A 24,231-nucleotide genomic window follows, 5' to 3' on the forward strand; every position below is an offset into this window, starting at 1 on the left:
TCATTTACTTAATTACAGCTTCACACAGATTCTGTGTCCAATGGCCTTAGCATAAAGTTTGCTTCGGAATTCGACACAAGCCCTGCTGCTGTTCATTAGGACGAATTACATTTCCCCAGATTCCTCTGGTTTTGTTAGGTTTTTCACCAGGAGTTGCTGTGTTATTCTTTGCTTTCAACACGTAAGTACATCTCTTGCCTGCATATAGTTCAATTTCATCTTGAGCATAAAGACTTTCAATTTTAAAAAGGGCTGTGTGCTCCTTCTGGTTCCGGACACCCTGCTTATAGCAAGCAAAAAAAAAAAAAAAAAAATGGCCTTGGACCATAGCCTTCCAGACATGTTTGTCCTTTTAGAAGTCTTTTTCCCAGCAGGCCTCCACAGGCTCCTAGATGGCTGAAACAGTGAAAGTGACACTCCTTTAACCAAGTTGGGAAACAGAGGCAGGGTTTTGTTGTTTTATCTTGGGGGTTGGTTGGTTGGTTTTTTCAGGGGAGTTAGGGTAGGAGGAGGTTGTAACAAGTTGAGGTTTTGATCACATTTGGTTTGAGACTCCATTGACATATCCATGTGGTGGGCTGTGCAACATGGCATAAAAGAAAATACCCAAACTTGAGTTTTAATCATAGTTCTGCCACTAAAACTTGGGCAGGCCTACCTTTTGAGTCTCCTCTAAAAAATGCCCTGACTTGCTCACAGAATTATTGCAAAGGTCAGATGACAAAATGGGTATGAAAGAGCAATAATGATGATGCTAGATGCTATTATATATACTAGGCAGTTGGAAATGTGAGTCTGAGGCTTAAAAGAGAGATAAAGTGTCTTACTTTGTTCTAGCTTTATTGAGATATAATTGACATATAATACTGCATAAGTTTGAGGTGTACAGTGTTGATTTGGTACACTTATATATTGCAAAATGGTTACCACCATTGCATTAGCCAAAACCTCCATCCTGTCATTTATTTACCATTTTTTTGGTGTGTATGTGTGGTGAGAAGTTTTAAGCTCTCTCATAGTAACTCTTTAGTATATAATACAGTGTTGTTAACTATAGTCACCATGCTGCACATTAGATCCTCAGAACTTACTCATATTAGAACTGGAAGTATATACCCTTTGACCAACATCTCTCAATTTTCCCCCACACCCTAGCCCCTGCAGACTACCATTTTACTCTCTGCTTCTATGAGTTCAGCTTTTTTGGAGTCCACATACAAGTGATATCACACGGTATTTATCTTTCTCTATCTGACTTGTTTCACTTAGTATAATGCATGAGGTGTCAATTTAGAAGTCATCTGCAAAAGGCTCCTAGCTGAAGCTATGAGAATGGACAAGATCATTCAGGGGAAATAAGAGAAAAGGACTAAAAAAAAAAAGGTACCTTAGAGAATATCTTCAATTAACCAGCAAAAGGAACTGAGAAGGAGAAACCAGACAAATAGGTGGAACCCCAAATCTGCCAGGTGCCAAAGGTAAAACCACCTGATTAAAAGCTATCCTTATATCACAGGCCAGGGTGAAGCCTGTTAATTTGCTTTCTCCTTCTCTCATCCTCAGCAGGGCCCAAAGCCATGTAGCTCTCCTACCTCCTTCCCCTACTACAAGAGAGAAGGGTGTGATGTCATTTGCCCAACTAGATTTCTTCCCTGTGCCCAGCCTTGTGCTAATCACAAGTAAGATGAGTAAGAACTTAGAGTCTGTTCTGAGAAGTCCCCAGTCTGATAGGACCAAGCCTGGGACAAGAGTGAGCCAATTAAGGCATTTGGGGTGCAAAGTTTAAGGAGGCACTCATGGCTGGGGTCATGCAAATATAAGGTTGGCATTTGAGCCACCCTGAGAGTGACTGCCTCCTTAAGGAGGTGTTTTATACCCTAGGTGCCTTGATTGCCTCACCCTGGTCTGACCCTGGGGAAGACTCATATGTCAATAAAATAACCAAGGTAGAAAGTAATTGTTATTCATTCTGTCCCAGGAAATCAAGATGGACCACAGAGGCGATATGGCAGCCGTGTTCTCACGAAGAATAGATAGTTTATCAGGTAGCGTAGAGGTGCAGGGATCAATGTACATAAAGGCATAGAGGTAAAAGAGATCTTGGAGTATCTTCAGGAAAGGGTGGTTGGGCTGCACAGGAGGTGGACACTGCACAGGAAAAGGGCTGAGGAGTGGTGGGACGTGTTGCTGGGGGAAAAGGGATCAGGTTGTGAAAGGCATCTAATACCATGGCCTGCTAAGGTGACCAACCAGTTTTAGCAATGAAAGCCCAGCACCCTGGAAACCCCTTGGTCCAGGCAAACTGAAACAGTCATACCTTATCCTCAAAGCAGTGGAAAGTCATCAAAGGATTTTCACAAAGAATTGACAGGGTAGACTTCATGGTTTTTTTGTTTGTTTGTTTTTTAAATTTTCTTGACCTCACCATGGGGTATGTGGGATCTTAGTTACTTGACCAGGGATTGAACCCATGCCCCTTGCATTGACCACTGGACCACCAGGGTAGTCCTCGGCTTCATGTTTTAAGGTGACTCTAGAATGTCTGGGTGAATGGACAACTGAGTGCTGAAGAAACCCAGGAGGCCAGTTTCAGGGAGCCAGTGGTACAGAAATGAGTTTGTCCTTTGCCTAGGGCGTCTGGCAGACATGAGTTCTAGATCCTTGGCTCAGCCCTTTCTTTCCTAGGGCTCTTTGGTCTGGCCAAGTTACTATATGGGCCTGTTTCCTCATCTGTAAATTGGGGACAATAATTATGCTTGCCTCCATGAATGGTGAGGATTAAGGGAGATACGGTTTAGCACAGTGCCCAGCACACAACAAGCACTTAATAAACATTAGCTTTTATTGTCTACATTACCAGTTAGGAGATAATTTCAAGGCCTGAAGGAAGACTGCAGCATAATGAGAATGCTGAGGAGGAAAGGAACTTGAGAAAGATTTGGGAAGCTGACTTACAAGACTTTCTTTGTTGGTGAATTGATTATATTCTAGTGTGAATGATGTTTTGTTGTTGTTGTTGGCATTAATCCTCCAAGGAATCTGCTTTTCAAGACCTTTATCTCTAATTGTGGGATGAGGGGCTTTGCCCCTTAAAGGGAAGGTGAAAGGCAAAGAGAAAGTGGCAAGGGAACTGCTGGAAAATGAAGCCTGCATTTGAGATTTCTAAGCTTAAGGGAGAGAAATAGTAGGATTTAAAAACTTGTCATGATTCACGGTGTTGAAAGGTAGGGGTTCTAAATAACTCTCTCTCCCCATCTTCCCTGCACCCCCCAAATTGCCTTCCTTCCTAGAAATGGACAATTTCTGGATTCTGCTCCAAGCAGAGATCTTGGAAGAAGCGCAGGGCAGCCTGTTCAGCTTTCATCATTCCTCTCTCCTAACCTTAGGGGCCCTCAAATGCACATCTTGTTTTCCAGCAAGTTAATTTTTTCATATCATACTGAGCTTCCCCCACAACCCCCCTCTATCATGAAAGCCTTCCTAGGGCAACATAGAGTGGTTAGTTTGGGATAGAGGAGATAGCACGGATTTTGGATTAGAATAGACCTAAGTGTTCATTCTAGCTCTGCAGTTTTCAGCTAGACATACTACTCAACCTCTCTGAACCTCCATTTCCTCATCTACAAGTATGGGTATAGTAATAGCTATGTTACCATTACTGAGATGATACATATAAGTGCTTAATTTATCACCAAATCTGGTCCATACTGGGTGCTCCATAAGCAATCCCCTTTCTTCTTTCCTTTCATCCACCTAAGTTATTTCCCTTTTTCTTTCTTTCTTTTTTGGCTGCACTGCATGGCATGTGGGATCTTAGTTCCTCAGCCAGGGACTGAACCCACACCCTCTGCAGTAGAGCACAGAGTCTTAACCACTGGATCACCAAAGAAGTCCCACACTTAAATTATTTGTAAGTCTGGGAATAAAGTTTCAGAATTTATTATGATTGAGACACATTCTTTTCATTAAAATTACATTCAGAATTAAGGCCCTCCCCCCACAACCATCCTTCCACTTATATCCGAATGTGGCCATATGTACCATTACATGTGTGCAAACATAAAGATTTGCCCACTTCAGCACACAATTGACAACTAGACAGTCAAGAAAACATGTTAGTTAGGTGAGACAAAGAATTTAGCTCAGTGTTTGAAAGAGCTGGTGAATCTTTCAGTTCAGTTTAGGCGTGTCTGACTCTTTGCGACCCCATGGACTGCAGCCTCCCTGGACTGCCAGGCCTCCCTGTCCATCACCAACTCCTGGAGTTTACTCAAACTTATGTCCATTGAGTCAGTGATGCCATCCAACCATCTCATCCTCTGTCGTCCCCTTCTCCTCCCACCTTCAATCTTTCCCAGCAACAAGGTCTTTTCCAATGAGTCAACTCTTCGTATGAGGTGGCCAAAGTATTGGAGTTTCAGCTTCAGCATCAGTCCTTCCAGTGAACACCCAGGACTGATCTCCTTTAGAATGGACTGGTTGGATCTCCTTGCAGTCCAAGGGACTCTCAAGAGTCTTCTCCAACACCAAAGCATCAATTCTTCGGCGCTCAGCCTTCTTTATAGTCCAACTCTCACATCCATACATGACTACTGGAAAAACCATAGCTTTGACTAGATGGACCTTTGTTGGCAAAGTAATGTCTCTGCTTTTTAATATGCTGTCTAGGTTGGTCATAACTTTTCTTCCAAGGAGCAAAGGTCTTTTAATTTCATGGCTGCAGTCACCATCTGAAGTAATTTTGGAGCCCCCAAAAATAAAGTCAGCCACTGCTTCCACTGTTTCCCCATCTATTTGCCATGAAGTGATGGGACCAGATGCCATGATCTTCGTTTTCTGAATGTTGAGTTTTAAGCCAACTTTTTCACTCTCCTTTTTCACTTTCATCAAGAGGCTCTTTAGTTCTTCTTTGCTTTCTGCCATAAGGGTGGTGTCATCTGCATATCTGAGGTTATTGATGTTTCTCCCGGCAGTCTTGATTCTAGCTTGTGCTTCCTTCAGCCCAGCGTTTCTCATGATATACTCTGCATATAAGTTAAATAAGCAGGGTGACAATATACAGCCTTGACGTATTCCTTTCCCAATTTGAAACCAGTTTGTTGTTCCATGTCCAGTTCTAGCTGTTGCTTCCTGACCTGCATACAGATTTCTCAAGAAGCAGGTCAGGTGATCTGGTATTCCCATCTCTTTAAGAATTTTCCACATTTTGTTGTGATCCACACAGTCAAAGGCTTTGGCATAGTCAATAAAGCAGAAGTAGATGCCTTTCTGGAACTCTCTTGCTCTTTCGATGATCCAACAGATGTTGGAAATTTGATCTCTGGTTCCTCTGCCTTTTCTAAAGCCAGCTTGAACATCTGCAAGTTCACAGTTCATATACTGTTGAAGCCTGGCTTGGAGAATTTTGAGCATTACTTTGCTATCGTGTGAGATGAGTGCAGTTGTGTGGTAGTTTGAGCATTCTTTGGCATTGCCTTTCTTTGGGATTGGGATGAAAACTGACCTTTTCCAGTCCTGTGGCCACAGCTGAGTTTTCCAAATTTGCTGGCATATTGAGTACAGCACTTTCATAGCATCATCTTTTAAGATTTGAAATAACTCAACTAGAATTCCATCACCTCCACTAGCTTTGTTCATAGACATGCTTCCTAAGGCCCACTTGACTTCGCACTCCAGGATGTCTGGCTCTAGGTGAGTGATCACACCATCGTGATTATCTGGGTCGTGAAGATCTTTTTTGTATATTTCTGTGTATTCTTGCCACCTCTTCTTAATATCTTCCACTTCTCTTAGGTCCTTACCATTTCTGTCCTTTATCGAGCCCATCTTTGCATGAAATGTTCCCTTGGTATCTCTAATTTTCTCGAAGAGATCTCTAGTCTTTCCCATTCTATTGTTTTCCTCTATTTCTTTGCATTGATCGCTGAAGAAGGCTTTCTTATCTCTCCTTGCTATTCTTTGGAACTCTGCATTCAGATGCTTATATCTTTCCTTTTCTCCTTTGCCTGTCGCTTCTCTTCTTTTCACAGATATTTGTAAGTCCTCCTCAGACAACCATTTTGCCTTTTTGCATTTCTTTTTCTTGGTGAATCTTTGGAGGATGGCAAAGATGGTGGGAGGAAATAAAAACACACTTGCATAGAACTTACTATCAACTAGGTACTATTCTAAGTGTCTTTTATGTAGTGAGTGCATTTGATCCTCACTGCAGCCCTGTGACAGATGTACTATTATTATCTCTATTTTACAGAAGAGGAAACTGAGGCATAGAGTAGAGTGGTCAAACAACTTGGCAAAGGTCACTATGCTGTACTGACTTTTCAGAGGGTCTTCAGTTGACATGGAGAACAGTTGTTCACCATCCTGAATAAATTACCCTTTCTCTTTGAAGTCCACTGTCAAATCACTCTGCCCTTTCTTCCATAGTTCTCTGTCAACCTTAATGTATCAAGTTGTTCAAGGTCTGCCCTGACCTTAATCTCCTCAGTATCTCGTCTGCCTACCATGATGAGTACAGAATTGCCTACAAGTCTAGTAGGAGCCTGGGCTTCCCAGGTGGCATAGTGGTAAAGAATCCACCTGCCAGTGCAGGAGATATAAGAGACATGGGCTTGATCCCTGGGTCAGGAAGATCCCCTGGAGGAGGGTATGGCCACCCACTCCAGTATTCTTGCCTGGAGAATCCCATGGACAGAGGAGCCTGGTGGGCTATAGTCCTTAAGGTTGCAAAGAGTTGGACACAACTGAAGCAACTTATCATGCACGCACGCTAGTAGGGACCTAACTTTTAAAAAAGAAGGATACCTACCTGTGATGGTTGAGAGTTCAAACTCCTGTCTAAATTTCTACACATAGCATATGAGACCTTTCATGGCCTGGCCCCAGCCTGAATTGCCAGTCTTATTTCCTATCATACCCTGAGCCCCATCCCAGGCATTCTTTGCTCTAGGACACACTCCTCTCTTTCAAGACCCTGAGCCTTTGCACATGCCTATATCCTCTTTCCTACTGCCCTTAATTCAACAGACTAAGCACTTACTGTGTGCTAAGATTATGCAAGTAATTACCACACAGTTTGATAAGAACTCTAATCAACACATAGTACTACAATATCCTGTAGGAATTCAGAATGGGGGGAGGACTTGTTCTTTCTGAGGGGTTGGGGGGAGGCGGCAAGGAGAAGAGAGTTGAAGTTTTCATATAGGAACTGACCTTTGAGCTGAGTCTTCAATGATTTTAGGAGTCTGCCAGTCAAGGAAGGGGGAGGAAATCTCCAAATGATCTTTGGCTCCTCAGTCTCGCCACACTCAGACATCAAGTCCTGGCATCAATCCTGCATCCAAAGAGTCTCTTACATTTGTGTCCTCTTACTCCTCCTGCCGTTGTCCAAGTCCCACAGGCCCCACTTGGGCTATTGCTACAGTCCCATTGCCAGTCATTCTTCCCCTCATTTTTCCAACTAGCAATCCACTGTCTCTGCAGCTGCCAGAGTGAGCTCCCACACTGCAAATCTGAAGGTGGCACTCCCCTACTCAAAACTCAACTATAGAACAGTCTTAATGCCTTATAGTGACGTACAAGGCCCATTATTAACAGGTCACAGTTTATCTGTCCTACCTCCCCTCTAGCCATTTCCCTCCTCAAATCCTTAATAGCAGATTGTTTCTCTAACTCTGAAGACAACACCATACCCTTTCAGATATCTGTATGGTTTCTGCCCGCTTTATTCTCCCTCCCTAAAGTGCCCCAATTCTTTCCCCACCTGACAGGTTCAGACTGGCCTAGTCCAGGAATCAAAGGGAGCCTAGCTTGGTGGGCTTTTATAGCCCCTTCTCTCTCACAGGTCAGGTCTGGAATTTAAGTATTGTGGAATCAGTAAATGGAGCAAGCATTCCCCTCTAGCCACCACTGTGTGCACCCAGGCTATCTGATTGGGCATCTGAATCAGTTCATGGTTGCCATGCCAATTCTCTATGGAGACTGCAGGCTGCTTTGAAATCCCAACTCAGCTGGCTGGGGCCTTGACTACTATCCTAGTTCAACCAGTCCCTTCATCCAGAAGCTGACTCTGTTCCTTTGCCCCCAGCTCCTGGTATCTCTACACACACAGATGCTCTAAAAAGACCAGAAATGTCTCTAAGAAGTACTAGTACCATGAGAGAGAATACCAGAAGCTTGTTACCAAGCCTTTTCTACCCTCAGATTACACCCCTTGAATATTTACCCTTAAATGGATCATGCTCAAAAGAAGTTTGTGACATCTCCCGGACTTTGCTGTTTAGACTGCTGTCCATTTCCTGGGGCAACCCTACATTGCCAAGTTCCTTCCACTAGCTCCAACCTGGCTGAACCAGCCTCACTCCTTCCTGGTTCATCGAGTTCTAGCATGCCCTAAGGCTGTGGTCTCAGTGGTGATGATACTATCATCCTTTACTTTTGCAGTATATAACCAGCTTTTGAACATACCTTGTTTGAGTCTCACAAAAGCTCTGTGAAAGAGGTAGAGAGCCTTCTATTTCAGATGAGGAAGCTGAGACTCAGAGAGGATAAGTATGAAGTTTCCAGGGGCTAGAAGTAGGTTTCCTAATTTCATTGCCATCTTCACTACTACAGTTGCTCTACTGGGTGTCTTCTGTGTGGCAAGTACTAAGCTCCACTTGCCTCCTGTATAAGAAACCCTTACATGTTTGTGACATAACCTCAAATAAAAAAGTCAGTCCTAGGGTTAGCCTGCTGTACCCGCCTCCCTCTTTGCTATATATATTATGTACACTAGCTCCCCTCAAACTTCTTTTGGCCTGCTCCCAGCTTCCCAGGTACTCAGTGGTAAAGAATCCACCTGCCAGTGCACAAGATGTGGGTTTGATTCCTGGGTCGGGAAGATCCCCTAGAGGAAGAAATGGCAACCCACTCCAGTATTCTTGCCAGGAAAATCCTATGGGTAGAAGAGCCTGGCAGGCTACAGTCCGTGGGGTCACAAAGAGTCAGACACAACTGAGCAGCTGAGCACACATGCATGCACCTGTTTCACAACACACAAGAGGAAGTGTCCTTTTGTCTGAACACCCAGCCCAGTAGCTTTATTGTCCCACCACTGCCCCCTGGAGAGCAAAGTCTTGATCTGGAGATGGAACCCCTTTCCAAGGGGAATTCTTAGAATCTGAAGAGAAACCAGATTTCTGAGGTGATAGATTTAACATTTCTCAACGTGGGAAGAGTATGAAGTTCCTTTGTTGAACCAGGATGGAATTCTAAAAAGAAAAACTTTCTTTGGTCTTTTGGACAAAAAAGAGGTGCTGTTTGCTGTGCTGTGTTGTGGAGGGAGGGAGAATGTATTTCAATAAGAACAGAAATCTCCACTCACCGTGAGGGGATGGGGACCTCTCCTCTGACAGTAGCTGTCAGTTTACTAAGGAAGGAGATTTCTCACAGGAAAGAAATGTCTCTCTTTTAAGAGAGGAGGAAACTCTCTTTCAGGATTGCAGAGTGTGTGGGAAAGGAATACTTGTGCACTCCTTTCTTTTCTAAAGGAGAAACCTCCTTGAATGAGGAACCCTCCCAGGGTTTCTGTCTGAAGGAAAAAGACTGTTTCTAGAGAACAATTCTGATAAGATTAGGCCTGATTTTCTATTCCTTTCTGACATACTTCCCACAGGGAGTCAGCATTCTCTGAAAGGGAGTAGCAAATAATTTTTTCTGTTAAGAGATAGGGAAGCTGAAGGGAGAAACCTACTGTGGGGGAAACTTTTATTCCTAGGGGCCATTGGTAAGGGCAGTGACTCTGCAACAGGGAGCCCTCATGAGCCTGGGGGAGGCTTTGGGGAATCCATGGAGCCCAGAGTGTCAAAGGAAGCTTAGAAAGGTTCTGGGCCAGCCCTTGTTTGCTCATGAGAAAGCTGAAGCTTGCAGAAGGGAATACCTTGCTACTAAGTGACAGAACCAAGACTCGAACCCCACTTTATCAAGTGCCAGCCTGGGGCTCTTCCCACCACAGCCCAGGGAAAGAGGGGAGGTACCTGCTGCTTGGGTGAGTGATGCTGAGGAAACTGCTGCTGTGAAATACTTAACCTGTGTTAGAGACATCTCTGTGGTGGGAGGCATTGATTCCTGAGGGAAGGAAACTGGGGAGAAGGGTAGAATTAGGGCTACATCTGAGAAAAGGGGTCAGAGTCACTGTGCAATCCAGTGGGTGGCTTGGAGACCATCCATAGGCAGTGAAGGCTGAGTTTTGAGGGAAGACAGGCCATATTTCCTCCCAGGAGTGCAGGGGACGGGCCTCGCCAAGGAGATGTATGCTACTCTCTCAGACTTGTGAACTTTCTCCATCACTTCCTGTCTCTCCAGAGGGAGTTGTCATTTTAATCTTTTTAAAATCAGAGGAAGGGGCCCAAGGAAACTTTTTGAGGGCATGTAGATGTTTTATAATAGATTGTGGTCATGTTTACAAGACTGCACAAAATTACCCAAACTCAATAAACCACATACTTAAAATGGATGAAAAAAATCAATCAGAGAAAGGGATGAGTGAATTAGAGTCCAATAAAGCTGTTATTTTAAAATGGGGGCAAAAGAACCCATACCAAACAAAACACAGGAGAGAATGGCTCTGGGCCTGGTTGTGCCTGGCCGGTGGGATAGTGGGGTATATGCGGCAGCCCCTCCTTGGCAGTTTCAGCTACTCAGATTGCTCTCTTTCTTTTCCCATTTCTTTCTTGATCAGCAAAAAGCCAAGGCCAGCTCATCCAGGGGGTGGTCAGAGATTGCAGGAGAAAGAACTTCACAAACACACAAGCCACCTCTTCGTTTACTGTAAAATCCTGTTTAATGTGTAACATTTCAGGCAGAGAGAGGCCTTGAGGACTAGAGGCAAAGGCAACCCTGACCAACCCCCACTCCAACTTATCTGCCTGCTTCTCCCTCCCTAGCTCCTCCACCCCAGACATGTCCTCCTTTTCCTCAGGGCCGGCAAGCACTGTTCCTCCTTTTCTTTCGTTTGCTACCCTCCCTTCCCCACCCACACGTCCACAGCACCCTCCCTCCACTCCACTTGCCCACATCCCTCCCCACCGATACGACTCCAGAAATAGGGTATCTGACAGCACGGGGTTAAGATTAGTTTCATAATTGGAGATGTTGTCAGAGCATCCCACCTCTGGTCCCCAGTGGTCCCAGGGAGAGGGAGAGGGAAGAGGAAGGGGTGCAGGCAACGAGAGCTGCCCGCGCCCCCAATAGCCTTGAGTGCTGGCGTGGGTGGCCTCCAGCTCCCCACACCTTCAGGCCCTGAGGCAGAAGGCCCTGAGGAGGAAGAGAAGTAGGGAGGGAAGGAAAGTTCTGATGGAGCAACCTCTAGCAGGTAGAGGCCTGCGCGCCGGCAGGGGAGAAGGAGGGGCAGGCCTGGGGCAGGACAGGGGGCAGGATGGGAGGTTGCCTGGTCTGTGGCATCAGCAGGCGGAGCAGCGGTCACTCTTCTCGGCCAGCCCAGCCCCGGTGCCAGGGCTGCGGCGCAGTATGTCTTTCAGGGAGCCGTCCTGCTCACTCAGCAGCTTGTTGATCTCATTCTGCTTGTATTCAGGTGAGAGGCGATGGCCGAAGCCCCCTGAGCCCTTGCGGGAGGGTGGATTGGAGCGGCGCTGGGCTCGGCGGGCACAGGCCCGGAAGATGAGGTACACCACCTCGGCCACATTGAGGATGATGCAGATGCCTGAGGCGGCCAGCATGAAGACCGTGAAGATGGTTTTCTCCGTGGGGCGGGACACGAAGCAGTCCACTGTGTTGGGGCAGGGGTAGGCATCACACTTGACCAGCCGCACCATGGCGTAGCCAGGATAGAGCAGATAAAAGACATACATGAAAGCGGCCTCGAACAGCAGCCGGAAGACCACGCTGATCACATAGGTCCACCACAGTGTCCCTGAGATGTGGACCTTGTGCCTCTTCACCTCCTCCAGGTGCAGGGGGTCGCCGTGGCCCTCAAGTCGAAGCATTTTCTTTTCAATGTGCTGCTGGTGTGCCACGTGCATGGCCACGAGGAGAGCTGGGGTGGACACCAAGATGAGCTGCAGAGACCACAGACGCACGTGGGAAATGGGGAAAAAGTGGTCATAGCAGACACTATTGCAGCCAGGCTGGAGGGTGTTGCAGATGAAGGAAGACTTCTCATCACCCCACACGCTCTCGGCAGCCACCACCAGCACCATGATTCTGAAGATGAAGATGACAGAGAGCCATACTCGGCCAATGGCAGTAGAATGCCGATTCACGCCACTGAGCAAGGTGTACAAACCCGTCCAGTTCATCCTGCTTCATTCACACCTGCAAAACATGAGCCACAGCACAAGCTGTCAGAAAGCTAGGGTGGAAAGCCAGGCTCCATAACACTGCCTGACACCTCCCCCAACCCTCCCAAGAGCCAGTGACAAGAAAGGAAGAAGGAGAGTCATAGCTTTCCTCACCACCCCCTCTCCCTTGCCAGCCTCTCCTTCTCTTTCTTTTCCTCCTCACTCATTCACTTGATGACTTGACCTCCCTGAGCCCCATCTCTCTTCTCCACCTTCATCCAACATTCTCTCCTCTCCTGCCCTTCCTTGCCAGGCCCATCTTGTTCTGCCATCAGCCATCCTCTTTAGCTTCCCCTCCCCCAGTTCCTTAAGTCTGGACCTGGGCTAAACCCAACAAAGCCCCGTTACCTTGGGGAGCGCCTATCCCTGAGGCCACCCAGACAGGTCCCCTATGGTCTCATGTCTATGCAGGGGGAGTGGTCCCTGGGTTCGCGCCTGCGTCCCAATTCATCACCGCCCGGTGCTGGGGAGTCATATGCTGCTTTATACCCAGTGTCTGCACAATGGGACCTTTGTGGGGCTCTGAACAACGCCCTTTAGAATTCAGATCAAACGCCCTGACTTCCGCCCACCCTACACACAGAGCACTTGTGTCCCAGCGCCGGACACCCAGCCTGCACCCACCTGTTCTGTGCCCGCCCGGTCCATCGCCGCACCCACCCCATAGCCCCACCAGAAGAATGGCCACAGCGGGGGGGAAGATGGAACAAGGACAGGTGCATGTAAGATGGGACCCAGGGGAACCAGAAGCCTCTGGCCTAAGGCACTCTCCCATGACTCTACTAGAAACTTAGATTCAGCAGGATTTTTCCTGGCTTAAATCCCCTCCAAGATATGGGTGAGCCTGAGGTTAGGAAAAGGAGCTCACTTTTATCAAGCTAGGAACTGTGCTAAGTATTTTCCCATACATTCTTTCTTTTGACCCACTTAGCAAGCCTCTAAGGACCCCAGTCTTTCGAGCTGAGGAAGCTGAAGCTCAGATAAGTTAAGTAACTCACTTAAGGTCACACAGCTGAAGTGTCTGAGTAGGACGAAACACAAAAGTGTCTGAAGCAGAATTCTAAGCTCTTTGCTCGGTACAGTCTTTGTGCTTTTGCAGATGGTGTTCCCCGAAGTGTAGGCTAGCTGTTAAATGATGACAACAACAGCAACAGAAGCAAAGGCTACCCATAAAAACACAAGAAACAAGGAAGTTGCTAACCTGTGAGTGCAGTCCTATTCCAAAATCACAGAGCAAAGCCTGACCATCTCTCCTTGAGCCGGTACAGAGGATGGCCAAGTGAAGACAAGCCAGAAGGAAAAAGCAAAAGTTAACCAAGCAAACAGAAGAAGTTTAGGAGATGGAAAAGATAAGAGCCACCGAGCTTTGGGGTTTTTGTTTTTTATCTACTATGACTTTGGGGTAAGTTACCAAACCTCTGAGTCTGTGTGCGCATCTATAAATGAGGTTCATACCCAGTGTTATTGTGAGGTTCAATGAAGCAACCTGTAAAAGTTCTTAGCCCAGCTCCAGTTTCATGGTTGGTGATCAAGGGAAGTAAAACCTTATCAGGAAGAGAAAACAATGTGACTTGGGGGGAACTAAGTGGTTTGCCAAACCCAATATCCCTCTTTATTTCTTCCCAATGCTGCTGTTGACCTATAGTGTCTGTCTGAAATAGAACAGACCATTCCGTTGCTGCCCTGGCCCCGGGTCAAGTATACATTTTAACTCCTGGTTTCCTGAGCTTGCCAGTTGCTCTAGGGAAGAAATTCCCCTCTGTCTCTTAGGCAAGGGGAGAAGGCTTCCTTCTACCTCCCACCTTGTCTGCCATTAAGTTGCAAGGAGATCATGCTGCAAGCCAGAAACTGGCTGTGAGAACACAAGGCCTGAACTTTGTGGCAAGTTCTGGGTGGTCCTCTCTGTTGTAGGGGGAAGGGAGAGGGTATTAGTAGCTAGAAAAATTTGTTGTTATTTAGTCATTAAGTCATGATGGACTCTTTTGTGACCCCATGGACTATAGCCAGCCACGGGCTGGGTTTCTCTGTCCATGGGTTTTTCCAGGCAAGAATACTGGAGCAGGTTGCCATTTTCTTCTCAGGGGATCATTCCAACCTACAAATTGAACCCGGGTCTCTTGCATCTCCTGCTTTGGCAGCCGGATTCTTTACCACTGAGCCACCAGGGAAGCCCAGGAAAAGTTGGGGGAGCGGAATGAAAGAAACTAAGGGGTAAAGGGATAGTCTGTACAAGGTTTCTTCATGCAGCTTAAAAAAAAAAAAAAAGCCTCAGTCAGTTCATGCTGTGGGCCTAAACCAGTGCGGGAAAAGCAAGAACACAGGTGCCCTTTCTCCCAAGCCTGGGATTTTGAAGGCAGAGCTGGTACAGGAGGTACAATGGAAAGAAATGCTTCATCCAATGAGACCTGTTAGAGTCAAAATAGGTGGTGGAGGAGCATACTGTTAAGAATAACCATCTCCTAAGCCCCTGCTCTGTGCCAGGCCCTTGCACACCATCTCCTGTAAACCTCAAAACAACCCTGAGAGGTAGGTGTTATTTGTAACCCTCATGTCACAGATGAGGAAACTGAGGTAGAGAAAGGTGAAGGGACTTATCTCAGTGTCACAAGGTTCATGTGGTGAGTACAAGCCAGAGCTGGGATTTTTGAGCCAGATCAAGCTGACTCCCTGGTGGCTCAGTGGTAAAGTCTGCCTGCAGTACAGGAGATGCAGGAGGTGCAGGTTTGATCCCTGGGTCAGGAAGATCCCCTGGAGAAGGGAATGGCAACCCACTCCAGAATTCTTGCCTGGAGAATCCCATGGGCAGAGGAGCCTGGCAGGTTACAGCCCACAGGGTCACAAAGAGTCAGACACGACTTAGCGACTAACGCACATGCACACAGACACGCGCGCACACACACACACACACACACACACACACACACACACACAGACACACACACAAACACAAGCTGACTCCAGAGCCCATGTTTTTTCCCAGAAGCTTTGCTGCCTCAGATACAATGATCATTTTTCTTTCTGAGTGCTTTTAAGAAACAGCGAGATTGAAGATTTGTCTGACTTTTATTCTCCTCTAGCCCTTCTCTTCTTTCCTATAACTGACAACTCTTCTCCTCTCCTCCCTTCCCAGGGCTTTCAGTTGCTTCCACATTTGTTCTGTTTCCTTGTCCTTACCTTTCTCTGGCTGCTTCCTCAAACCCCAAAGTGAACTTCAGCTGTTCTCTTCTCTCTGTCGTTTAGGGATGTCTCACAGCCAGCCTGGCCACCCCTGAGTTTCTAGGTTCTTATAGTTCTCCACCTCCCATCTTCTTGAGCCCTCTGGGACATAGCCAGGAGCTCCCTTTGGAGCCCCTAAGGACCCTTGTGTGAGCACTGATATCTCAATTTTTGCTCTCCCTTTGGAAAGAGCTGATCCCTATGTCAACATCAGTACCTCAAGGGTTTCATTTCAAAAACATTCATGGGAGTCACCTGATTTTGAAATCCAAACTGTTTTTGTGACTTTGGGTTAAAGTCCAGGTGTTGATATGCTCTGTGTTGCTCCAGGCATGTTTGGCTCCTGTGTTTAATTAGACAAGATTTCTCTGACCCTGTCTGGCTCTGGCCTTGTCCTCAGATCCAGATTTGCCCAAGCACTCAAGCACAGGTCAAAATCAGGAGATTGTCCTTAGTCCCTATACCCACTTCTCAGACAGAGAAGGTGAGGCTCAGAGAAGTTAAACAACTTACCTCAATGACAACTGCACTTCTGGTAAATGGTAGAGTCAAATTTCAAATTTGTTTTCCTCTGACCTCAAAGTATTTGTACCTTGGCAGCCTCTCTTCCTTTAAGGACACTGCATTCTGAGATAATTAGATCTCAGAACTCAAAAACTGTTCTCAGCATTCCTTTCCACATGTGCCTGCATGCGTGTGTATGCATGTATACACACACACGTTCAAGTCTATCTCTTTCTGCTCCTACCTCTTTCCTGTCCCTCCTTCCAACTATGGGAAATCCTTGTATCTTTTTGGTTTGGGAAAGAGGGGCCTGGCTTGGCTAAATGAGGTTATACTCAACCTCAGACTCCATACTCCCTCCCCCATTTCACAGGCAGCCTCTGGCAGGAAAGGACAGGGGGCTTTTTTTCAGATTTTCTTCTGAGTTTCCAGCTGCCTTCATCAGTTTGGTGCGGCTAAGACCAAACCCCTCCATCCCTCTTCCTCTTCAGCCGCTTCCCTTCCCCGCCTCCAGCCTGTGGTCCCACAGCACCTCAGTCACAGCACTGTTCCCTCCACACTGTCGCATGTATCCTGTGGCCAGGCTTGGGTCAGGGCCAGTCTAACTCATTCCAGTTTTCTCCTTCTCTCGCTCTGCCATGATCTTTCCACAGAGCTCCTGGTAATATCAGCTCCTTTCCTCACTGTTTCGACTATACCCTTTTACTCCTCCATCAACTCTCTGACTTCCTGTTGCTCTCTCTACTTGGGCTTATTATAGCAGCCACCACTTAGGGAATACCTATTCTGTGCTAGGAGTAGTCTGTTCCTTAACTCTTATCCTCACAACAAACCTGTGAGCTGTGAGTTATTGTCTTCAGTTCACAGACAAGGCAATGGAGACTCAAAGAAGCTGAGTAATTTATCACACAGCTGGTAAGCCAGTGCTGGAGCTCAGATTAGGGCTCATGCTGGCCCCTCATCAAAGCCGGGGTCCCTTCCCCATTGCTCTGCTGCATCCTCCTCTATGCTTCTCTCCATTCACGCCCATCTTGTCTCTATTCTCTTCTCCTCATCTCATTTTCTAAGTCCATGCATTCTGCCGTGCCATTCCCAACAGCTGGAACAACTTTCAAACAACTAGGGGACTACCCATCCTTCAGATCTCCCAGTCATCAGTTACTCCAAGCTCAGCTTGAGTCTCCCTGCCTCCCTCAAGAAAATGGAAATGCATGCTCCCAAACCTTGGCCCGGCCGGCTGGTCCTCTGTGCCTACCGAGTGTGCTGTATTCATCCGCCCGCAGCCCCTATGTTGGTGGCACGGCTGGTTAGCCTTCTAATCAGGGAAGGAAAACAGCACCTGGCAGTGCCCAGCGGCCCCCACTGAACCCTAACCCTGTGTGGCAGGAAATGTCTTAAAGATATAAACTTAGACACCCTGAGCCTGGGGGCCCCCTCCAGTCTTTCTGGGTATTTGACCCTGTGGGGATGAGGGTGATTCTTGCCTGGGCAAAAAAGAGTGAGAGCAGAAGCAACACTGAGCCTGGGAAAAGGATGAGTTGGGGGCTACAGAGAGAGACTAAGCAAGCCTGGCACCTGGGTAGGAGGTGCCTCAGTCCAGCTCAGAGGGAAACACAGAAGGGATCTAAGTGGCTGAATGCTGAGCCCAGGAGAAGGCAAGACCCAAGCCTCTCCCCAACCCCCACTTCTGCCCTCCTGGGCCACACCAGCCCCTGGGCCCACGTCCCTCAGCCCGCAGCTTCCTCACCTGGCTGCTGCTGCCCTTTCCCAGGGAATGTCTGCAGGCGTGTCTGCACTATGTCACTAGGTACTGTCAGCCCAGTCCAGGGGAGGGACAAAGAGCCCAGGGCTGGAGCCAGATATGGCCCACAGCCCAAGAGGAACAAGACAAACATTAACCAGCTCTACCTCCTCCCTCACACAATCATTAAATAAGATTGATCCCCTGAACTCCCGGTAACTTTGGAGAGACAAATCACATAGCCTGAAGTTACTGCCCCATCCCAGAGGAAGAGAGGCATCTTCGTCACCCATGTATGCATGTTTAGCCCAATCTGGGAGATGGAACTGGACCTGGGCCTCAGCCTTCAGCCTTCCCTCACCCACTGGCCATAGGTAGATCCAGTGTGTGGACGAGCTACAGAGAGGGCTCCTGCACTGGGTGCCATCCCTTCCAGCTCCCAGCCTTGAAAATGCTGACTATGGGGAGAGAAAGAACAGCTATGGGCAATGACTACTGGCCCCTTGAGGCCAAAGTGAGAGACAGCAGGGCTTCCCCCACATGGCAGTACCGGGGTTCTCTTGGGCTCTCTGCTTATTGCCCATGCCCTAAGTGGCTAGGAATGGACCAAAGCGTTTCCAGTCCCATCCCACAACCCCAAACCTCTTCCAAATTGTCTTCTACCTTCGGGGCCAAGGCAGTTGAGCCACAAAATGTACCGTGCGCAGCAACAGATCTTGGCAATCATTAAGGTAAACAAAGAATGTCAACCATTAACTGAGAGATAAGTCCAGTTTGAAGGATAGTTTACCTGAAGACCCTGCTAATTCTGTGGCCTGGATGGCAGTGAAGAAATAACAAGTCAGCTTCACTGGTTCCCTGCCTTCTCTTCACTCCAGCCTGAGCTCACTGCCAGGATGAGAGCCAGAACCCCGGCTTCCCTTGGCCATACCCGGGCATATAGGTACATCAATTGATAAGTCTTTACTGGACACCTGTTGAGTACCCACCCAGTACTGGTTACATGCCAGGGGAAGATGGAAAAATAGGGGGAAACATTTTAGCTATTCTTAAGGAATTGACCAGCTTCCTGAGGAAATGAGACTACGACTCAAAAGTTGCCAGGAAAATGTCAGTGTATGTTCAGTTATGTGGTTCTAACTTAGACTGCTGAGGGAGTTGGAAGAAGGGGAAGTGAAGTGAAAGTCGCTCAGTCGTTCTTTGTGACCCCATGGACTATACAGTCTATGGAATTCTCCAGTTCAGAATACTGGAGTGGGTAGCCTTTCCCTTCTCCAGGGGATCTTCCCAACCCAGGAATCAAACCCAGGTCTCCCACATTGCAGGCAGATTCTTTACCAGCTGAGCCACAAGGGGAAGATGAAGATAAACTGAGATAATCAGGGAAGGCTTCCTGGAGGAGGTAAAGCTTGAGTGGAAAAGTGAAGGATGGGTGGGAATTGGAAAGGGGAAGGGTAGGGCGAGCTTTCCAGGGAAGAGGAACACTGATTAAAGGTACAAAGGTAGGAATGAGTGGGACATGACTGGGAGACAGAAAGGAGGCAAGACTGTGTTGGGTGGCTGTGGATGATACCAGCAGTCAGGTAAAGGGCTCAGAGCAGGAAGGCTATTGAAAGTCAGGTAGGGAATTCCTTCAGTGAGTGTCTGGTAAACTTATAAGGCAAAACCAAGCTTGACACCATGAGGGCAGGCTGAATGCCATTCTTTGGTACTTGGCAGTTCATGCTGAGCATACAGGTTGGAGTGGATAAAGAGGACTAGCATTTCTGGAGTACTTAATGGGTGAAAGGCAGTGTTCAAAGTATTTTGCAAGTATTACTTGGATCCTCAAAATAGCTGTCAGCAGAAGGTGTTATTAATATTCCCATGTTACAGGGGAATTAAGGCATACAGAAGTTAAGTGACATGAGTGAGGTCACTCAACCAGCAAGTGACAAAGCAAGATTTGAACCCAGGCAGTCTTGTGCCAGAGGCTGTTTAACCACAGCATCAGAGCTGATGAGCTCTACAGGTTCCATGGAGAATCTGAGTGAGAACTGGTCCTTAACTCTAGAAGGTTCAAAACTAGCTGGAGAGATAAGTATATGCCCGAGTACCTACAACAAGGGATTATGTCCTGAATGACCTGTGTAGATACGAGGGGCCAGAAGGCATTCAGATGTAGGATTAAAAGGTACTTATTATAGGAAGAGACAGAGTTGGATGTAGATCATAAAGGAGATGGAGAGGCCAGGCATTCCAGGTGACAGGAAGCTGTGAGATGTGTTTAGGGAACGGTGGGCAGACCTGTTTGACCAGAAGAGAAAGCTCCTATAACAGAGCTCCTAGGAAGGGAAAATACAGGTCAATATCAGTGTGTACTCATTGTTTCTTAGAGTTCTGGCAGGGTTTCTCTGAGTGCTTGTAGTTCTAGGCTACAGGAAGTCTTTTAGAGTAGCTTGTAGTGGTATAAAAAATACTGTTGCTAGAACTGACTTGTCCTCTGCCTGTTTATTGCTGCTTGAGCACATCTTCTGGAAAGGGGAGAGGAGAGAGCATGGGAGGGGAGGAAAATGGAGAGGAGAGGAGGAAAACCACTACAGCGAGCAGTGCAAATCCATTTGCTCCTGGTAAGCAGCTAAAATCAGCGTCTGCCTTGAATCCTAAGCAGCCTTTCTTCTCACAATGGACGTTTGGGGGGAATATTAAAAAAAATTTTTTTTTACATCAGCCTGTTTACTTCCTCAGATTCACTCAGGAAGATCTTTATTAGATCTTAAAATATACAAGATAAGAGGTCTTAAACATAAGCCTGCTGTCTCCAGCATGGCTCAGATATTAGCCCAAACAAGGGCTTTCCTGTTCTGTCCCACCCAGGACCAGGACAGTTGCTGGAAGAAATTGATCACTTTATTTCAGAGCACATTTCTCCAGCAACATCGTCAGAGTTCAGAGGTTCTAAACTCATAAACAGAATCAGAAAGCCAGTGGGAGCTCTGCTCATTACATCCCGGAACAGCGCCGGCTGCCTCAGCCCAGCGATCTGAAGGCTTCCCTGGATGGTCTGCAGCAGCGCTGCCTCTCATGTGGAGTCCATCATCAAGCCTGTCCCTGGGCCTCATTACCAAACAAAATGTGGCATTTTCTATGGCTTTGATCAATGAGACAGCACTGCTGTATGGCTCAGAAATCAAAGGAGACAGCTTCCCATATAAATGTTGCTTAAGACACACAGGCCAAAAAGATCTTCTCAAATGGGTCCATAGGATTAAGGAAATGGCTAACCCTGAAAATCTGCAGAACATTTCAAAAGTTCCCACCCCAGCTCAGGCTGTGGAAGGTTATGCAAACTGTTTACAGTAAGGGCTGCTAGGGAAAGATGAAAGTTGTCCTGTATTCACAATTGCTCTTGGTTGTGACAAATCCTTTTTATTTATTTTTAAATTATCTATCTACTTATTTGTTTGGCTGCACCAGGTCTTAGTTGCAGCATGCAGGATTTTCGATTTTCATTGACACCTATGGGATTTTTGGTTGTGACATGTGAACTCTTAATTGTGGCATGTAGGATCTAGTTCCCTGACCAGGGATCAAACCTGAGCCCCCTACATTGGGAGTGTGGAGTCTTAGTCACTGGACCACCAGAGAAGTCCCCACAGATCCTTTTTAAAAGGTGTAATTGTATGAATGAGTTTGTGCCTCAGGAATTCATATTCTTAGAAGAGATCAAAAACGGAGAGTTATCAGTATTTTTCCAAGGGGATTTCTGAAGAACTGGATGCAGATAGTGCACCAATTCACTTGACGTTAAGCATATACCCTTTGCTCTTAGGACAGTTTGGGAGCAGGGAACAAAGCAAAATTGCTTCAGCTCTCCCGCTCAAAAAAACCTAAAAGTGTGAAATATCCTTAAACCAGCCCCGTATTGTCAGGATGGTGCACTCATTCTACCAACAGTAAAACCTAAAGGTGAGGTGGTGCTTCTTGGAGCTTTCGGATTTCCTGGGAGTAAGAGCATTAAGCAGCACCATACCTACTCCCTGCAGTTTCAAATTCTTTTTGCCCCTGCCTCCCTCATTTTTGTATTTTATTAAGACCCTGGACTTGCCTGATGGTCCAGTGGTCAAGAATCTGCCTTCTAATGCAGGGGGCACCAGTTTGATCCCTGGTCCCATAAGATCCCAAACGCCACGGAGCAACTAAGCCTGCAAGCCACAACTCCTGAGCTGACACACTGGAACTGCTGAAGCCCACGCACCTAGCGCCTGTGCTCCGCAACAAGAGAAGTCATCACAATGAGAAGCCAGGTGCACACAGCAACAATAGCCCTCCCGCTCGCTGCAACTAGAGAAAGCTGGCATGTAGGCCCACCACAGCCAAAATATAAAAGAATAAATCTTTTTTAAAAAGACTCAAACTCCTGGGGTTTAGGAATGGTCCTATATTTCACTGATGTCTGATCACTGCACCAACGGAGAGTATGCTTGTAAAAGACCCCAGGAAATTCCACATCATTTCAGGTAGCCAAGTGAAACAAGCATAATGAGAAACTGGAACTGTTGGGCTCCTATCTTAATGTTACAGCTTGATGTCCATTTCCTGATCATTCTGCTTTGAGGTACAGCAGAGCAGGGGGAGAAAATTCCCAGGTTGCATCCAATCCCAAGGGTAGAAGTCGTGTGATAGGGGTGAGGAATCAGAGAGGAGTCCAGGTTGTAGCAAAAAAAAAAAAAAAAAAAAAATGGGGCCACGTGTCAAGTATGAAGGGTGAAGCAAAAAGGACACAGAAGAATTTAGCTAGTTCTGCTAATTGTCCAACCTGATGAGCTAACACCCTGCCCATTAAGCTGTTAATAATTTAGTACTTTCCAGTTTCCTTTCTTTATGTACACACCTATCATTGAACTCATATTGTATATAAAGGGAACTTCTTTTTCATAGGATCTGTTTCCAGGACTCCCAATTAGAAATGTATTGGTTCATCACCCACCCCCTCAAACTGATAATCCAAATAAAACATGTAAATCAGACCCTAAATAGAAGCCCTGAGGCTCATCCTTTCTGTCTAATCTTTGGACTCCTCTGTCCTTCCCCCTGTCAACCAAGTTTGCCAACCATAACACCACAAATGCCTTATTGAGAATCTCCCTGTCTCAGCAATCACAGCCACTGCCCCTGTTATTTCTTTGAACCACTCAGCACTCTTAGGTCAATACCTAGGGGAGTGTCAGGCTGCTGATGACATCCTGAAAGCAAAGGCTTCTGCTAACAAGTATTGTTCATAGGAGGGATGAAAGGCTATCTAGGTAGGAAACCCAGACATTTTTCCCCCTATTTTACCTGCTCCAATTGACTCTGCTGACAGTTAAAGGGCTGATTCCTAGGCCCATTCAGATCCCTGAAATCATGAATTTTGATCACTTTTTGATTCCATTTTGGTTCATTTGGTTGCTTTTTCCTCCTATAAAAGACAAAGATAATTGAGCTACTTCATTGTTTCCTAGGAAATGGGTGTTCAGTGGCATTGGATTTGCCAGCATGAGGGCGCTTTTCAGAGTGTCAAGCAGTTATTGATTGCTGAATCTGTGTTAGTACTTTAATAAACATAAACTGCTCTTTCTCACTTTTGACATTTCACCTCACAGTGTTGGGGATGTGTTGAGCCATAGCGTGCACTGAGGTTTGGCATTATTCCTAGAGAACAACATTGTCTATGAAACTGAGCTGCACACCTTGATAAAGAAGCCCTGACTGTTATCACATGAGTCACTAGAACTTCCACAATGATTTCATACTTATCACAGGCTTTTGGGAAGGGCTCTTTCCCAAGTATTAACCCACACTCTAAATTATGTAGCCACATATGTAATACTGGAGTGTTTCACTCAGTTCCAATGATGCTAAGTTTGTCTCTGAGCTCATAAGAGCAATTTCTGATGCTGATTTCCTGATGGCTCCTGCTTACAATTCCATACTATGCCGTACCCCTTATACTGAAAATCTGAGTATCAGAAAACCATCATAACTTACCTCTCTTCAGGGCACTCAAAGCCACCACACGTAGTAGTGTGAAAATCTTAAACTGAATGTTATCTATCTGAGACTGGGCTTCTACCCTATCTGTTTTCCTTCTTAACCACATTTTTTGAATGATATGTCTATACTTGCCATCTATACTTCTTCATCTGGTATTCACTTTTTACTTCCACTCCAACCCAGCTTCTGCACCTGCTCCCTACTCCATTGAAATAGTTTTCACCATGGTCACTTTGTTACTAAATCCAATGGACATCCCTCAAAACTAGTCTTACTGACTCTGAGATGTTGGATTCACTTGACCACTCCCACCTTCTCTAAACTTTCTTCTTTGATTTTTCCATATATAAATATATAGCCTCATCCTGTGGCATGTGGGATCTTAGTTCCCCAACCAGGGATTAAACCCATGCTTCC

The 24,231-nt window shown here is 46.4% G+C and overlaps 1 protein-coding gene and 1 pseudogene across 5 annotated transcripts; both read right to left on the reverse strand.

Moving 5' to 3' along the window:
- Positions 1 to 12: 12 nt before the first annotated feature.
- LOC138071772 (large ribosomal subunit protein eL33 pseudogene) lies at positions 13 to 342 on the reverse strand (annotated as a pseudogene).
- Positions 343 to 11,051: 10,709 nt separating this feature from the next.
- On the reverse strand, positions 11,052 to 23,212 carry GJB1 (gap junction protein beta 1). 5 transcript variants are annotated; one of them, XM_068962294.1, is made up of 2 exons: positions 23,119 to 23,212; positions 11,052 to 12,312 (listed from the first exon to the last, which is right to left on the reverse strand). In XM_068962294.1, the coding sequence occupies exon 2, from the start codon at positions 12,294 to 12,296 to the stop codon at positions 11,442 to 11,444; it is 855 nt and encodes a 284-aa protein (XP_068818395.1). In that variant the 5' UTR covers positions 12,297 to 12,312; positions 23,119 to 23,212; the 3' UTR covers positions 11,052 to 11,441. The 5 variants fall into 5 exon arrangements, with proteins under 5 accessions (XP_068818395.1, XP_068818393.1, XP_068818398.1 ...); XM_068962292.1 differs by lacking the exon at positions 23,119 to 23,212 and adding an exon at positions 17,806 to 17,881; XM_068962297.1 differs by lacking the exon at positions 23,119 to 23,212 and adding an exon at positions 15,513 to 15,531.
- Positions 23,213 to 24,231: the final 1,019 nt, after the last annotated feature.

Source organism: Capricornis sumatraensis, chromosome X (genome assembly GCF_032405125.1).
Source record: "Capricornis sumatraensis isolate serow.1 chromosome X, serow.2, whole genome shotgun sequence".
NCBI classification, from domain to species: domain Eukaryota; kingdom Metazoa; phylum Chordata; class Mammalia; order Artiodactyla; family Bovidae; genus Capricornis; species Capricornis sumatraensis.

Excerpts from the sequence above, each read along its gene's own strand:
- GJB1 (XM_068962294.1), bottom strand. The coding sequence starts at position 12,296 with ATGAACTGGACGGGTTTGTACACCTTGCTCAGTGGCGTGAATCGGCAT.